We start from the raw sequence: 17,238 nt of genomic DNA, 5'->3' as shown, positions 1-17,238 counted from the left end.
GGGCCGGCGCTCTCCCACAGACGGTCTGAGTACCCCAGGGGCGCTTCCCCTTCGGCCCTGACTGAAGAGTGATGAGAAGCCAAGGAGGAGACGGGAGGTCTGGAACATTCCGGAGCCATCTCCAGGAACCTGCCCTGGGCACAGGGAGCAGCGACAGGCCCGAATGCCGGTGAGGGTGGGGGCGCGTCCTGCTGGGGTCAGTGGCTGCCCTGTGTGCCCATCTCCTCGGACACAGCACGGTCCACTCTAACTGTGCAGAGTCGGAGTCACCTGCCCGCTGTCCCTTGAGCTGGGACAGAGTAGTCAGTGTCTGCAGAGCACCTCAGTGTGTACCGAGTATCAGACCGATCCTGGCCTCGTAGGCCTGCAGACCCCATGAGCAATAAACCTTGTTGGGCAAAGCTGGTTGTCTGCTGAGATGCAGCACAGGACCCTAGGGCCAGCGGAGCTGGGCCAACCCCAGCACCGGCAGGGAACCGTCTGCCCGGGGACGGCCCCCGACGACTCCAGTTCAGAGCACGGCCGAAAGTGCTGCCCCAGGATCGCTCCTGAGCCCTGAGGCCCAAGGGCCGCCAGGAGCGATCCCCGAGCACCACCAGGTGTGGCCTGCCCTCCCCAAAGGCGCCTCCTGCAGCACTTGGTGTCGGTTATGTACGAAAGGAATCTATGATCCCAATTCCACCATCCAAGAGAGCACGGGGGGAAGGCTCTTACCTGTACCAGCCGACCGGGTTCAGCCCTGCACCACACGAGGTCCCCTGAGCACCAACGGGGATTAGCTCCTGAGCACTGCAGGGTATGGCCCCAAACCCCAATTTCTTCTCACTAGATTTTGGTGGTGGTGGTGGGGTGTGTGTGTGGGGGGGGAGAGGGGCAGGCACATCAAGGAGTGATCAGGAGATACTCCTGGTTTTGTGCTCAGGAGTGACCCCTAGTGGTTCTTCGAGGACAATGCAAGGTGCCAGGGGGCTTCTCATCAGGGTCAGCTGGATGGGAGGCTCAGCCCCGGGACTCTCTCTCTGGCCTTCCTCCCAGGTTTCTGGGTTTTGTCTTTGGGTTCCCACCCCCAGCAGCACATATGGCCCCCCAAGCAGAGCCCTGAGCAATACTGGGTGGGACCTCGCTTTGCCCTCCAATGGGGGAAGTGCATATTGCTCCTTCTAGGGCTGCAGGAAGTGGTGGAGGGAAGTGGGGTTCGGGGGCAGGGCTGAAGGAGAGCCTGCGCTGCACCACAGGCCCCCCAGGAAGCCACAGCTGAGAGTGACTGATTCCTCTACCGAGATAGCGCCAACCTCTGACTGCTGAGAATGAAACTCTGCTGGTGGGCAGGTGCCAGGACACCGGGTGCATTTCGTGAGCAGCAGCTGGGCTGCAGAGGCGGCACAGCGGGGAGGACGCCTGCCTTGCTCAAGGCCCACCCAGGTTCGATCCCTGGCAGCCCCAGGTAGATGCCCCCAGCCGGGTCGGCAGTAGGCCCTTAGCACAGGCGGGTATGGCCCAGAAAGGGGGGTGGAAATTGAACCGGCACTGAGCACACCCCTGGCATGGCAGAAGCCCTGGGTGCGACTCGCACAGGCACGAAAGCCTTCTGCTGCTGTCTGGGGCTCACCCAGGGCTGCTCTGGCCTCCCCGACTGCACTCAAGGACCACGTGCCAGGGAGGGACCCGACAGCAGCACCCACGGCAAGCGCCTCAGCCCGACGCTCTCTCTGCGGCCAGAGAGCTCCTGTACAGCACCGCGCACGACCCCTTTCCGCACAGGATCCCATGTCACGATCCCCAGCATCCCATAGGGTCCCCCCAGCACTGCCAGGGGTCATTCCTGAGGGCAGAGCCAGGAGTAACCCCTGAGCATCACAGGCTGCGACCCAAACAGCAATAAATAAAGAAGATATCTTAAAAATATATATATACATAGTTAGGCGTGGGCCAGAGATAGTCAAAGGGCTGAGCTCAGGCTTTGCGTGCAGGAGGCCCGGGGTCCGTCCCTGGTACCACATGGTTCCCTGACACCTCCAGCAGCACTGCTGGGTAGAGCCTCGAACCGAAGAAAAGATAAAGGGTGGCACAGTCCAGCGGGGAGGCTGTTTGCCTTGCGATTGGTCGACGCATTTCCACCCTGAGCACCGCCAGGAGTGATCCCCGAGCATGGCAAGGTATCGCCCAAAAACCAAATATGTATCTCCGTGCTGGAGTCCGTTGTCTAATATATCTCTACACACTTACACACTCACACACAGATGCACAGACACACACACACACACACACACTTTAAGTATTATACTTTTTGAGGGCGAAGTCTGGGTTGTTGGGGCTGGACTGAGCTATCAGGGCGAGCCCATGTATACTGTACCGTGCTACGGACAGGAACATAGGGACCCATGAAAATGGGCGAGATTTCTCCTGTGTCCTGACTGGTTTGGATGAAGCTGAACATTTTCCCCCCTTCAAGCTGCCTTCAGAAAAATAATTTCAGCATACTGAAAAGAGCAGTTATTCCTTCTCTCACAGAAGCCTGGCTGGTCTTTGACATGCAGATGGTGTTAGCGAGGCCTGACCTTTGATATTGTAAATTGTAGATTTCGGGTGCAGGGCCCAGCTTTGTCTTTGGGATGTAAATCCAAGTGCTTTTAGCCCAAGGAAGGTTTCAGTTTTGGTTTTTGCATCTTCTTTCCGGAGGCCTACGTTCCTGGCCTGCGGATACAAGGAAATAATGTTGCCTCAATGTTCTTCCTGTAACATCTTTTGATGCCTTTGGTGACGCCACTGTATTGCGCCCTTTTGGGGTACCATGATCAATAAAAGGAGGTCCAGGAGGCCCTCTGCCTTTGCTAAGAGCCAGAGCGAGCCTTAGTCCTCTAATCAAGGCATTTCTTCCGCGTTCCTATCTCAGAGCCTCCGAGCCTCTGATTGCACGAACGTTCACACAACACTGGGTGTCAAATCTGGTTGTGCTCAGGGATTCCCCCCTCCCTCCACACACACACACACACACACACACACACATTACGCGCGCGCGCACACACACACACACCTGCTCTGGTCTTTGAGCCCCGCAGGCACTGCCTCACTCTGGGCGCTCTGGTGTGGCTGTTGGGGTGCCCTTGCCCCCCCCCCCCGGGTCTCCACCTGCTGCCCTGCGCCTCTGTGCCCAGGAGAGCGGCCTGAGCCCTTCCTCAGGACAGCCCAGCAGGTATTCTTGGAAGGGCCCGTCCCTGGGGTCGCCCTGGTTGGGTTCCTTGTGTCCCACCTCCCGCGTGGAGACCTGCCCAGCAGGAATCGACACCCTTCTCCAGCCCCCAGGCTGCCTCAGTCTAGGGTAAGCCCTGAGCAGGGCTGTGATTCCCCCCAACCAACCCTGCCCCCGACACCCCCCAAAACAGAGTCCTAGAAAAGGCGAGGGGGCTCATCAACCCGAGGACGGAAAAGTCCCGAGTCCCAGGCGGTCCAATCCCAAGTTCCCCAAGGGCTCCCCCAGTTCTCCAGGCCCCCCTGAAGCCCAGGACAGAGTGAGCGGACCCCCGGCCACACAGCCCACCCGGGCGCCCACTTCGCCCCCCTCTGACTTTTCCAATGACAGAAAAGTCCTTTCACTCCCGGGACCTGGTCCCCAAGTCCTGAGCTGAAATCTGAGCCCCAGTCCTTCCCCCACAGGACCCCTTTCTCCCTAGTCTCCAGGCGCCGCCATCACTGTCCTGCTGAGAGAAAGGCGCCTCCACCCCGGCCACGCCCCCCTCCAAGCCTCCAGCACTCTCACCAGCCCGCAGCCAAAAGGTGCGAATCCCGTGCTGGGTGCGGCAGGAACTGTAAACCTGAGCCAGGGGGACCTTCCGCAAAAGAAAGTGAAAGGAAGGCCCGGCCCGCCTCAGCCCTAGGCAACAGGCGGGGCCAGGCGCAGATGAGATGCCCAGCCAAAGCCAGACTCCAGCATCGGCCTGCCGGGCGGCCCAGGCTCCTCCCCCTCATTCCCGTGTGGGGACAGCGCCTGGGCAGGGGCCCAGCAGCGGGGTCTGGGCTTGAGAAACCGAGGGGCTCTGACGGGACAGCCAACTGGGAAGCAGAGAGCACCTGGGACAGACGCTTGCCTGGCCTATTGTCCACCTGCAGTGGGTGCCCGCTGCCACGTGGGGCACTGCCAGGAGTCTCAGTCAGGAGTAGCCCCTGAGCACTGTCAGGTTAGAAACAAACAAACCAACCCACAACAACACTCCCCCAAATAACAATAACGTGATGTCTGAGCCAGGGGTGGCCCCGTGGGCTGAGGGTGTGGAGGAGGCCTGGGTCTGAGCCCCTCTGGGAGTGGCTCCTGAGCACTGTCCGCTGGCCCCATTCCCCCTTCCTGCCCGAGAGAAACGCTCAGGCAGACCCGGCCCACAGGATGGAGGGGCGGATCAGAGAGTCCGAGAGTCCAGTGTTGGCTCCTGATAACAGTGTCTGGAAAGAACAAGCCAGACGCTTCACCCAGCCCTACCTGGCAGCGCTTCCCGGGGGTGGGGGGGAGGGGGGGGAGGGGGAGAGACAAATGGCAACTATTGCAATGGCTCTTCCTCTCTGAGCCCCTCTTGGAGGGCAGGGTGGGTGAGAGAACAGTTTGGAAATGTGGGTGGAGGTGGGGAAGCGTTTTCTCCCTCCCCCACCCCATCTTTCTTTCTTTCTCTCTTTCTCTCTTTCTTTCTTTCTTTCTTTCTTTCTTTCTTTCTTTCTTTCTTTCTTTCTTTCTTTCTTTCTTTCTTTCTTTCTTTCTTTCTTTCTTTCTTTCTTTCTTACTTTTCTTGCTTTCTTGCTTTCTCTCTTGCTTTCTCTCTCCCTCCTTCCCTCCCTACCTTTCTCTCTTCCTTCCTTCCTTCCTCCCTCCCTCCTTCCTTCCTTCCTTCCTTCCTTCCTTCCTTCCTTCCTTCCTTCCTTCCTTCCTTCCTTCCTTCCTTCCTTCCTTCCTTCCTCCCTCCCTCCCTCCCTCCCTCTCTCCTTTCTTTCCTTCTGGTGGTTGCCCAGTGGTTACTCCTGGCTCTCTGCTCAGGTGATGGTTGGTACTGGAGCTTGAACTAGGGTCATCCAAATGCTTGATACTCTACTATTTCAAGAGTCCTGTATCACTCTATCACTGATATCACTGTTATCCCGCTGCTCATCTATTTGCTTCAGCGGGCACCAGTAACATCTCCATTGTGAGATTTGTTACTGTTTTTGGCATATCGGATACGCCATGGGTAGCTTGCCAGGCTCTGCCTTGCTGGTGAGTAGATAGGTTGTTTTTTGGGGGGTGGAAGGAGGGGTAACACCTGGTGATGCTCAGGGCTTGCATCTGGCTCTTCACTCAAATTGCTTGGGACGGTGCTGGGGACCATGTGGGCTGGTGGGACTGAACCTGGCGAGGCCGTGTGCCGGGCAACCCTACCCACTCTGCTATTGCTCGGCCCATACTGGTGCCTTCTGGGGTTGCTTTATTAGCAGTGATTGGAATTTAGTTAGTTTTAACATGATTGTGTTTGTTTTGGAGCCACATCCAGTGGTGTTCAGGGCTTACTCTTTTTTTTTTTGCTTTTTGGGTCACACCCAGCGATGCTCAGGGGTTACTCCTGGTTCTGCACTCAGGAATTACTCCTGGCAGTGCTTGGGGGACCATATGGGATGCCGGGGATCGAACCAGGGTCGGCCGCGTGCAAGGCAAACGCCCTACCCGCTGTGCTATCGCTCCGGCCCCTCAGGGCTTACTCTTGACTGTGCTCAGGTATCACTCCTGGTAGGGCCCCAGGGACCATATATGGAACCGGGGTTGAACCCGGGTTGGCTGTGCACAAGGCGAGCCACCCAACCTGCTGTACTATTTTCTCTAAACATCTTTTTTTCTTTTTCAGGTCTCAACCGCAGTGATTACTCCTGGCTCTGCACTCAGGAATTACTCCTGGAGGTGCTCTGGGGACCTTATGGGATGCTGGGAATCAAACCTGGGGTGGTCTCGTGCAAGGCAAACGCCCTCCCCGCTGTTCTATTGCTCCAGCCCCCTCCAAACACAATTTTTTTAACAGTAGTGGTTTCGAATGGGGATCCCGAAATCACGTATGAATAATATCTATAATATCTATACATGTCTGGAGACACCTGGATTTTCTGATATCATTAAATTCCATGTAGTGAACATTGGTTACCAGTGACTGTCGGCATGCCAAACAAACGCAAATGGCGCTGGTGTTTAGAGTTGAGGGAACTTGCCCAAGATCGCACACACACACACACACACACACAAACTCACAGAACTGTAATGCAAACCCAGAGAACGCTAAAGTCCATGGGTCTAAATAATCATACGACTGAAATTCAGACATAAAGTTTTGTAATTGCAGCTCAAGGTGATTCAATTAAAAAAAAATCAACAAGTCCCTAAACCACTTTCAGTGACTCACAATTAGTCTTCCTTCCAGAATTGGGACTCTGTATTTCAAGGGCCTGAGAGCCTTCATTCTTTCGAAGGGCAGAGGGGCTGGGAAGATGGTGTGTGGGTAGGACACCTGTCTTGCATATAGATGGTCCGGGTTCAGCCCCTGGCATCCCAGGTGGTCCCCAGAGGGAGTAATTCCTGGGTGCAGAGTGAGTAGTAACCCTGAGCTTCTCCAGAATTGGAAAGAGAAAAATTCTTGGTCTTTGCCAAGCTGCATATATTACTTTTAACCACTATCATGTATTACTTTTTGCTTTTTTTTTCTTGCTTTTTGATTAACACCCAGTGATGCACAGGGCTTACTTCTGGCTCTGCACTAAGGATTACTCCTGGTGGTGCTCGGGGAACAATATGGGATGCTGGGGATCGAACCTGGGTCGGCTGCATGAAAGTCAAACGCCCTACCCACTGTACTATGGCTCCAGCCTCTCATGTATTACCTTTTATTTATTTATTTATTTATTTATTTATTTATTTTTGCTCTTTGGGTCACACTCAGCGATGCACAGGGGTTACTTCGGGCTACTCAAAAATTACTTCTGGCAGTGCTCAGGGGACCATATAGGATGCTGGGAATCGAACCAGGATCGGCCACGTGCAAGGCAAACGCCCTACCTGCTGTGCTATCACTCCAGCCCCTCAAGGATTACTTTTTACCACTGAAAAACTCGAGGCTAAAGAACCTCTCTCCAGCCTGACATCAGCAACAATGAAAACTTCAAGTCCTGGGAGTTGCTTTTTGAAACACAAGTAGGGAGGGAGAATAATGCCCTAGGTTCTAGAGGCCGGTCCTTCCCTTCCTGCTGGAAAACCTAGTTTCTGCAGGTGGCTGATGCGTTTCAATGTGCAAAAGGAATTTCCATCCTGAAGATATGAAAAGCTTGTTTCAGGATCCCCTAGCCTTCCCAGCCTGGGCACTTTGCTTGGCCAACTTTGGTCCTCGTTTGAGGGGTTTTGTTGTCAGGTTTTAGTGGTGTCACTGGCCATGCAGCTTTGGGTTCGTGTCCTTTGTTAGCGGTCAGGTGGCTGGGTCAGGTGTTTACCCTTTGCCAGATGGCCTGTGCTTGACAACGACCGTCCTCCCCTCCCCTCCCCTCCCCCTAGGCAGGGAAAGGGATGTCTCTATTTTGATTTTGATTCCCCGTCGTCCCCCCCACCCCCGTTCTTGGCTAAAGTGGAAGTCAGCCTGACCTCTGGGTCAGCGTTGTCCCCAAAATCTGGTCCTGGAGGCATCTCAGCTTTCATTGTGGCCCTGTGCCGGGGTGGGGTATGGCGGGGGTCACTGCTGTCCGGAAGGGGGTCGTGCGCGGTGCTGTACAGGAGCTCTCTGGATGCAGAGAGCGTCGGGCTGAGGCGCTTGCCGTGGGTGCTGCTGTCGGGTCCCTCCCTGGCACGTGGTCCTTGAGTGCAGTCGGGGAGGCCAGAGCAGCCCTGGGTGAGCCCCAGACAGCAGCAGAAGGCTTTCATGCCTGTGCGAGTCGCACCCAGGGCTTCTGCCATGCCAGGGGTGTGCTCGGTGCCGGTTCAATTTCCACCCCCCTTTTTGGGCCATACCCGCCTGTGCTAAGGGCCTACTGCCGACCCGGTTGGGGGCGTCTACCTGGGGCTGCCAGGGATCGAACCTGGGTGGGCCTTGAGCAAGGCAGGCGCCCGCCCCGGTGTACCGCCTCTGCAGCCCAGCTGCTGCTCACGAAATGCACCCGGTGTCCTGGCACCTGCCCACCAGCAGAGTTTCATTCTCAGCAGTCAGAGGTTGGCGCTATCTCGGTAGAGGAATCAGTCACTCTCAGCTGTGGCTTCCTGGGGGGCCTGTGGTGCAGCGCAGGCTCTCCTTCAGCCCTGCCCCCGAACCCCACTTCCCTCCACCACTTCCTGCAGCCCTAGAAGGAGCAATATGCACTTCCCCCATTGGGGGGCAAAGCGGGGTCCCTCACAGCAGTGCTCAGGGCTCATTCAGGGCTCTGTTTGGGGGGCCATATGTGCTCTTGGGGGTTGGAACCCAAAGACTAAATCCAGAAAACGGGGAGTAAGGCCAGAGAGAGAGTCCCGGGGGCTGAGCCTCACATTCTGCTGACCCTGATGAGAAGCCCCCTGGCACCTTGCATTGTCCTCGAAGAACCACTAGGGGTCATTCCTGAGCACAGAGTCAGGAGTATCTCCAGATCTCTCCTTGATTTGCCTGCTCCCTCCCACCCCCTGCCACCAAAATCTAGTGAGAAGAAATTGGGTTTGGGGGCCGTACCCTGCAGTGCTCAGAAGCTAATCCCTGTTGGTGCTCAGGGGACCTCGTGTGGTGCTGGGCTGAACCCGGTCGGCTGGTACAGGTAAGAGCCTTCCCCCCGTGCTCTCTTGGATGGTGGAATTGGGATCATAGATTCCTTTCGTACATAACCGACACCAAGTGCTGCAGGAGGCGCCTTTGGGGGAGGGCAGGCCACACCTGGTGGTGCTCGGGGATCGCTCCTGGCGGCCCTTGGAACTCAGGGCTCAGGAGCAATCCTGGGGGAGCACTCTCGGCCGTGCTCTGAACTGGAGTTGCCGGGGGCCGTCCCCGGGCAGACAGTTCCCTGCCGGTGCTGGGGTTGGCCCAGCTCCGCTGGCCGTAGGGTCCTGTGCTGCATCTCAACTGACAACCAGCTCTGTCCAACAAGGTTTATTGCTCACGGGGTCTGCAGGCCTACGAGGCCAGGATCGGTTTGATACTCGGTACACACTGAGGTGTCTATAGACACTGGCTACTCTGTCCCAGCTCAAGGGACAGCGGGCAGGTGACTCCGACTCTGCACAATTAGAGTGGACGGTGTCGTGTCCGAGGAGATGGGCACAGAGGGCAGCCGCTGACCCAGCAGGACGCGCCCCCACCCTCACCGGCATTCAGGCCTGTCGCTGCTCCCTGTGCCCAGGCCGGGTTCCTGGAGATGGCTCCGGAATGTTCCAGACCTCCCGTCTCCTCCTTGGCTTCTCATCACTCTTCAGTCAGGGCCGAAGGGGAAGCGCCCCTGGGGTACTCAGACCGTCTGTGGGAGAGCGCCGGCCCCCACTGCGACCCGGGCAGCTCCCTGGCGTCTGCAGGAGAGAAAAGGCCCAGGGGACATGCCAGAGCAAACCTGTCCTGTCCAGTCTGGCTGTGCCCGGGAGGCCAGCAGAGGGACTCGGCCCTACTCGGAGGGGGAAGGCGAGTGGCAAGCAGCTCCACAGAGCTTGGGCGCAGCAGAAACCAGGTACTCGGCACACACAGAGGTATTCTGCAGATACCGGGTACTCTGCAGACCTCGGGTACTCTGCAAGATACTTGTGTATGCTGCAAGATACTCGGGTACTCTGCAGACACCAGTTCTCTGCAGACACTGGATACTCTGCAAGATACTGGGGCACACTGCAGACACCGGGGTCCTCAGCACACATGGGGTTACTTTGCAGACTCTGGGTACTCTGCAGACTCTGGGTACACTGCAGACTCTGGGTACTCTGCAGACACTGGGTACCCTGCAAGACACCAGGGTACTCTGTAGACAGACACTGGGGTACTCTGCAGGCATTGGGTACTCGGCAGACACTGGGTATTCTACACACTGGGGAATCTATAAACACTGAGACACTACAGATACTGGGGTACTCGGCAGACACTGGGATACTCAGCAGTACTAAGGCACTTGGCAGATACTGAGGTACTCTGCCGACACTGGGGTACTCTGCAGACACCGCGGGCTCAGCAAACATCGAAGTACTCTGCAGACCCTGAGTACTCTACAGTCTGGGTAATCTGCAGACACTGAGACGCTACAGACACGGGTACTCGGCAGGTCCCAGAGCGCGCTCAGCAGGTGCACTGGCTCTGGTCGCTCGCACCCTGGGGGCTGGGGGCCAGCACGATGGTTGTGGACTGGGGGAGGCTGCTCGGGGCGCTGTCGCCACACATGGGCTGGCTGTTGCGGGAGATCAGCGCCTTGGCCATGAACTGGAAGACCTCGTTGATGTTCCTGGACTCCTTGGCCGAGGTCTCGAGCGCCGCCAGGAGGCCGTGCTTCTCCGCCATTGCGCAGGCTTCCTCGAACAGCACCTGCCGCTTCTCCCACAGGTCAGACTTGGTCCCTGGGGGGAGGGAGGGAGAAGTCGGGAGCCAGTGAACCGCTTATTCCAGTTTGTTTTTTCTAAACAGACTTTGAGGATTGCATTTTAGATGGGGCCGTGGCACTCCGGCCTTCCAAGCACGAGGCCTGGAGTTGGACCCCTGAGCCGAGCTTGGTCCCCGCAGCTCTGCCCTCAGACCTGGTGCAGCAACACAGGAGCAGGTGTGTGCAAGCGTCCAGCAGGGACAGTGCCACTCCCCCCAGCCCCCAGCCAGGAGCAACATCCCCTCACTGCAGTACAAGGACATTCACCCTGGCACACAAAACTCAAACACCGTCGTGGGTAGCACGAAAGGGGGCGCTGTCGAGCCCATCTTCTGCCACTGCCAACTCAGGGTCGGCCAGAGGGCCGTGTTCTCGTCTCTGCTTTCATGATGAAGAAAGCTTTTACTGGAACTCGGTGGGAGACGTGTGTGTTCAAGAGAGAACACGGGCTTGTCCACAGTGGGGACAGGCCAGCGACATCTGTGCTCGAGAACACGGGCTTGCAGAGGTGCGTGTTTTAGTGGTACGACAGGTCTCTGCCATGAAGACCTGGTGGTGCTCAGGGCTGACTCCTGGCTCTGTGCTCAGGGATCACTCCCGGCAGTGCTTGGGGACCGGATGTGGGTCAGCTGCATGCGACATCTGTGTCCTGGCCCTGTGCTTTGTCTGAGCCCTAGGATGTTTTTCCCAGTCGGGAATCTAGACAGTAAACTGCGCAGATGCGCGTCCCCTCCGCACTGACAGTGTCTGTGACCCCATCTCAGCACTCGCGGAACAGGCCCAGTTCCCCAGAGAGCCCAGGACCGAGGGGGCTAGCCGAGGGGGGCGTCCAGCTCTGCACCCCCATCCCACAGGGGGACTAGGATGTCTCGAGGCGGCATCCAAAGAGAAGCTCCCAGGGACGGAGGATTTCTTGCCTGTGTTGACAGTGAAAGCAGGCGGGGCCGGTTCCTCCACCTGGTTTTCATTATTGTCCCCTGAGGGGCCTTGTAGCCCACCTCTGTCTCCCAGCTCCCCCTTCACTCCCCTCCCAGGAAGAACTTGACAACAGTTGAATGGAAACCAGGATCCATTTGCAGGAAGTTGCAAATACACAGATCCTGGGAACCACCCAGTCCCCCGTGGGCCACCTCTAGCCACGGCACGAGATCAAAACCAGGAAATCACCACTGACATGACCCACAGACATGACTCAGAGCCTGCCAGCCACACTTGCATGCCTGTGTGTGTGTGTGTGTGCTGGAATGTGTATAAGCATGGGCATATATGTGAGTATGCATGTAGATGTGTGTACACATGTAAAGGTTTGTATATGTATCACTGTAGCCCCGTTGTTCGTAGATTTGCTCAAGCGGGCTCCAGTAACGTCTCAATGTGAGACTTGTACTGGTTTTGGCATATGGAATATGCTACAGGGATGTTGCCAGGGTCTGCCGTGTGGGCGGGATACTCTCCGTAGCTTGCCTGGCTCTCCGGGAGGGACAGAAGGAAAAAAAAAAACTATTTACGTAATAAGTGCAAATAGGGGCTTGGGGGCATGTTCGACAGTGCTCAGGGCTTACTGTGACACTGTTCAGGGTCCGCTCCTGGTGTGGTGACAGGGATCAAGCAGGGCACGAGCAAGGCAAGGCAAGGGCCTTAACCCTGCAGCACGTCTCCCACCTCTGCTCCCACTCCGTCAGGTCTGGCCCCGTGGACTGGGACAGAGCCAGTCCTCCGTCCTTCCTCCTCCTTCCCAGGCCAGCTGTGCGGCTCACCCCTCCTGCTGCCACACTCCATCCCGCACACGGGCGTGTCTCTGGCGTCCCCGGGAATACAGCTGCACGCAGCCAGGTGTGTGGACGCGGCCATTGCAGGGTGCAGCCGCCAGTGAGCCCCACCACCCAAGGAGCACTGGAGTCAGGAGTGTGGCCCAACCAAGGGGCAAGACTCCCTGCAAGGGTCAGGACCCTGACGCCTGAGTACTGCAGCCTCGTGCACGCGCGCCCCCTGGTGGCCATAACGGACTGACAGGGATGGGAAGGGGATGAACTATGACTGGGGTCAGTCAAACTGGCAAGTGCCATGTGGCTGGAGAGAATCTTCCAGAGTGCAGCAGGCAAAGGCAGGTCTGCTCCTGGGCACAGCCCCCACCCCAGCAGCAGCCTTGGTGTGCCAGACACAGCCGCAAGGAAGGCCTTGCAGCAGATTCAAATCTGTCCCCTTTTCGGGGTGGGGGGATAGGAAGTTTGGATGACACCTGGTGACACTCAGGGCTTAGTCCTGGTTCTGTGCTCAGGGATCACTCCTGGTGGGGCTTAGAGAACATATGTGGTGCTGGGGATCGAACCCAGGTCAGCTGTGACATCAAGTGCCCTCCCCGCTGTGCTGTGACTCTGCCCTCCTGAGCACGCCTGATGTGCCAGGAGTAAGTGCTCATTACCTCATTAGATGTTGATTTTTGCAGGGGGGCCTCACCTGGCAGTGTTCAGGTTTGAACCCAGAGTCACAGCAGAGGGATCTCTCCTGCCCTCATTAAATCATTTTGTGTGTGTGTGGGGGGTGGGGTGGGATTTGGCTCTGTGCTCAGGAGTGACCCCTGGCAGTGCTCGGGGAAGCCTCTGTGGGGTGGGCAGCTGTTAGCCCAAGGCCCTGCCCGCTGAATTCCTTCACACGAGGAGTCTGAGTGGTCCTGGGCTCTGCTCAGCGCAGGGGACGCCTCTGGCCCTCGGACCCTGCGGGGCAGCGGGGCAGGAAGAGCCGACAGAGGAAGCAGCCCCGTGGCAGAGAGCCGAGCCCCGAGGAGGAGAAGGAAGCTCTGCTCGCACAACTGAAGCGACAGGAGTGGCCGGAAAGGGCTGGCACTTTGCCAGATGACGCCGCAGCCGAGAGTGTCCGGGCTGACCCCGCTGCTGCCTCTCTGCTCCTGAACCCCTTGTCGGGGCTGGCCAGGGATCCTTTCGTGTGTGTGTGTGTGTGGAGGGGGCGGTGATTGAACCCACAGGAGGCAATGCTCAGGGCGCGCCCTGCTTGGTCCTGGGGCTCCTGGGGTTTGTTGCTGGTGGTTTTGGGGACCAAGTGGTGCAGGGAGGGGACCTGGTCGGCCTCAGGCAAGGCCAGGGCACTACTTCTTCTTCTTTTTTTTTTTTTGGGTCACACCCAGCAATGCTTAGGGGTTACTCCTGATGTAGCAGTCAGAAATTACTCCTGGCGGTGCTCGGGGGACCATATGGGATGCTGGGAATCGAACCCAGGTTGGCTGCTTGCAAGGCAAATGCCCTACCCGCTGTGCTATCACTCCAGCCCATGATTTACTTCTCGTACTATCTCCAGCCTGCAGAGCTTTTTTTCCTTAACAAATTCACACTCCATGACTCATGCCCCGCGGGTCAGTGACTCTGATGCTACTTCCTGGGCCAGACCTGTCCTGAGGTGCTGTCTACTGCTGTGCTTTCTGGGCTGGGGGCAGGATCCCTCTCAGGCCCAGGGGTCAAACTAGCGTCTCATCCATTCTCGGCCTGGACTCTACCACTGATCTCCCTTCCAGCCTCAGCCCTGCGTGTTCCTTTGCCGTGTGTGTGTGTGTGTGTGGGGGGGGGCACCAGGCATGCACCCCGCAGTGCTCTGGGGATCAAACTCAAGGCCTTGGCAGGGGCCAGGTTCGGACTCGCCCGGTCCAGCTGCCTCCTGGCCAAGGCACACTCGCCCCATGTCCCAGAGAGCTGAGCCCCCGCCGCAGGGTGGCAGGGTTGCGCGCGGTATCGAGACCCCCGTACCGACCCATCAGCATGATGACCAGGTTGGCGGCTCCGTACTTCTTCACCTCGTCAATCCAGTGCGGAACAGACTCGAACGAGGAGCGCTGCGTGATGTCGTAGGCGATGATGGCCGCATGCGCGCTGCGGTAGTAGCTCTGCGTGATGGTCCGGAAGCGCTCCTGGCCCGCCGTGTCCCACACCTGCATCTGGAGGGGGCGGGAGAAGAGGAGTCCGGGGCGGCCCACCTGACGGGCACAGCTCCCTGAACTCTGAAAAACACAGTTTCCGGGGCTGGAGCTATAAGCACAGCGGAAAGGGCGTTTGCCTTGCACGCGGCCGACCCGGGTTCGATTCCCAGCATCTCATATGGTCCCCTGAGCACCGCCAGGGGTAATTCCTGAATGCAGAGCCAGGAGTAACCCCTGAGCATAGCCGGGTGTGACCCAAAAAGCAAAAACACAAAACAAACAAAATACCCCCACAGTTTCCTGGAGTTACAGAACTGCAGGGAGGGTGCTTGCCTGCTCCTCCTAGCCAATCCGGGGTTCGATTCCCGGCACCCCATGGAGGCCCCAGAACCCCTCCAAGAGTGATTCCTGAGCACCACTGGGAGTGGATCAAAAAATCGAAAATAAAAGGCAGTTTCAGGGTCAGAGAGATGGTACAGCAGGAAGGCGGTGCCTTGCACGTGGCTGATACAGGTTCAACCCCCGGCAGCCCCCATGGTCCCCGAGCCCTGCCAGGGGGATTCCTGAGTGGAGCCAGGAGCCACCCCCGAGTATTGGCAGTGTGGCTCCGAAAGAAAGAAAGAAAGAAAGAAAGAAAGAAAGAAAGAAAGAAAGAAAGAAAGAAAGAAAGAAAGAAAGAAAGAAAGAAAGAAAGAAAGAAAGAAAGAAAGAGAAAGAGAGAGAGAGAAAGAGAGAAAGAAAGAGAGGAAGAAAGAGAGGAAGAAAGAGAGGAAGAAAGAGGAAGAAAGAGAGGAAGAAAGAGAGGAAGAAAGAGAGGAAGAGAGAGAGAAAGAGAGAAAGAAAGAGAGAAAGAAAGAAAGAAAGAAAGAAAGAAAGAAAGAAGAAAGAAAGAAAGAAAGAAAGAAAGAAAGAAAGAAAGAAAGAGAAAGAAGGCAGCTCAGCTCTCTGGGCCTCCTTTCTAGAATATCGGCTCAGGGATCTGTTTTTTTTATTTTCTTGTTCCTCCCCGGACACTAGGAGGTATGCCCAGGCTTCGGGGTCTCCAACGGAAGAACCCTGGGTTTTAATCTTTTTATTTTGGGGCCACACCCAGTGAATTTAGGGATTGTCCTAGCTGGGTGCTCCCAGTTGCTCCCAGATGTGCTCAGAGAAGTGGCTGGGGCAGTAGTACAGGGGGTAGGGCGTTTGCCTTGCAGGCGGCCGGCCTGGGTTCGATTCCTAGCATCCCGTACGGTCTCCTGAGCACCGCCAGGGGTGGCTGATTCCTGAGTGCAGAGCCAGGAGTCACTCCTGTGCATTGCTCGGTGTGATCCAAGAAGCAAAAGAAAAAAAACAAACCAGATGTGCTCAGAGAAGCGGGTAACGCTCTCCCTCTAGCTCTAAGATTGTGTTATTTTGTCCACAAACTCAGCTCTGCTCCTGGTTTACTCCTGCTCTGTGCTCAAGAGCTCATTCCTGGCAGTGCTGAGGTTTGGACCCGTTTGATCCCTGACAGTGCATGCAGAGCCCGGACCCTGCCAGGAGGGATCCCCAAGCATTGCCTGGCATGACCAAAACCAAAACCAAACAAGCGAAAGGAGAACAAAGAAGACAAAACGGTCACTTGCCAAGTCCCATGTGTGCTACTAGTTCTGTGCACTTTGTTCACGGTATCTGCGTGTGCAGGAATTTGACCTTCCGGTAGCCATAGAGAAGTGGACACACCTGCCCTTTACATGGTGACATGGAGGGATGGTTTCTTTCATGCTTTGCCCCATCCCGAGGCTTTGATTTTAAACACCCTCAGGACTTGGAGGTGTGGGGAGACACTGGTAAGAGGTTTTTGTTCTCTCTTTACCCCACTCCTTCCTGACTCTCGTATCTCCTTGAGGAAACCCCAGCCCGGCCCCCCAACCTTCACTTTCTTGCCGTCGATGTCCAGGGAGCGCACGGTGAAGTCCACGCCAATGGTATTCTGCTGTGCCTCGCTGTAGACCCCGGAGGTGAAGTGCTGCACCACACACGTCTTGCCCACGTTGGAGTCCCCGATGAGAATGACCTTGAACAGGAAGTCGAAGTTCTCGTCCACGGGCCCTGCCGAGCCCGGGAACTGCATGGCTCTGCTCGCTGGCTCTGAGCTCAGGAGAAAAGGAGAGACCCGCTGAGTCACCAGGAGGAAGCCCCTGTGACCGTCAGCACGCCTGCCCTCGGGGGACCCACTTGCGTGTTGAGTGGGGGCCAGACTCAAAGCTTTCCCCGCCGTCCTCTGCCTGGCCCTGTGCACGGTCAGCACTGAGATGACGCTAGGATGGAAACCCTAGTCGGGGAGACCACGTGTGTCCGAGAAGTGGGGTATCACAGGAGACCCCACCATTGTGCACCTGCCTTTCATCAGCGGACTCACGTCTCGCTCCCCTGCACCCCCCAGAGTGGTGTGGGGAGACGGGATGCCCAGGGCTCCCAGCAGCCAGTGCGGGGGCAAGATGGTCAGGTGCGGGGGCCAGAGGGAAAGTACAGTAGGGAGGGCATTTGCCTAGCACGTGGCTGATCCGGGTTCGATCCCCAGCATCTCATAGGATCCCCCCAGCACTGCCAGGGGTCATTCCTGAGGGCAGAGCCAGGAGTAACCCTGAGCATCACAGGTTGTGACCCAAACAGCAATAAATAAACAAATATGTATATATATATATATATATATATATATATATATATATATATTGTCAGGCATGGGTCAGAGATAGTCAAAGGGCTGAGCTCAGGCTTTGCGTGCAGGAGGCCCGGGC

At 57.0% G+C, this 17,238-nt stretch overlaps 1 protein-coding gene across 1 annotated transcript; it reads right to left on the bottom strand.

Annotated features, from left to right (window-relative positions):
• Positions 1-10,253: 10,253 nt before the first annotated feature.
• LOC129399954 (ras-related protein Rab-19-like) lies at positions 10,254-16,571 on the bottom strand. The gene is made up of 3 exons (XM_055121657.1): positions 16,371-16,571; positions 14,311-14,494; positions 10,254-10,528 (listed from the first exon to the last, which is right to left on the bottom strand). Exons 1-3 carry the CDS (start codon positions 16,569-16,571, stop codon positions 10,254-10,256), a joined length of 660 nt encoding a protein of 219 aa, XP_054977632.1.
• Positions 16,572-17,238: the final 667 nt, after the last annotated feature.

The sequence above is a fragment of the Sorex araneus genome, chromosome 1 (genome assembly GCF_027595985.1).
Source record: "Sorex araneus isolate mSorAra2 chromosome 1, mSorAra2.pri, whole genome shotgun sequence".
NCBI classification, from domain to species: domain Eukaryota; kingdom Metazoa; phylum Chordata; class Mammalia; order Eulipotyphla; family Soricidae; genus Sorex; species Sorex araneus.
This window is presented reverse-complemented; position numbering and strand designations above follow the sequence as displayed.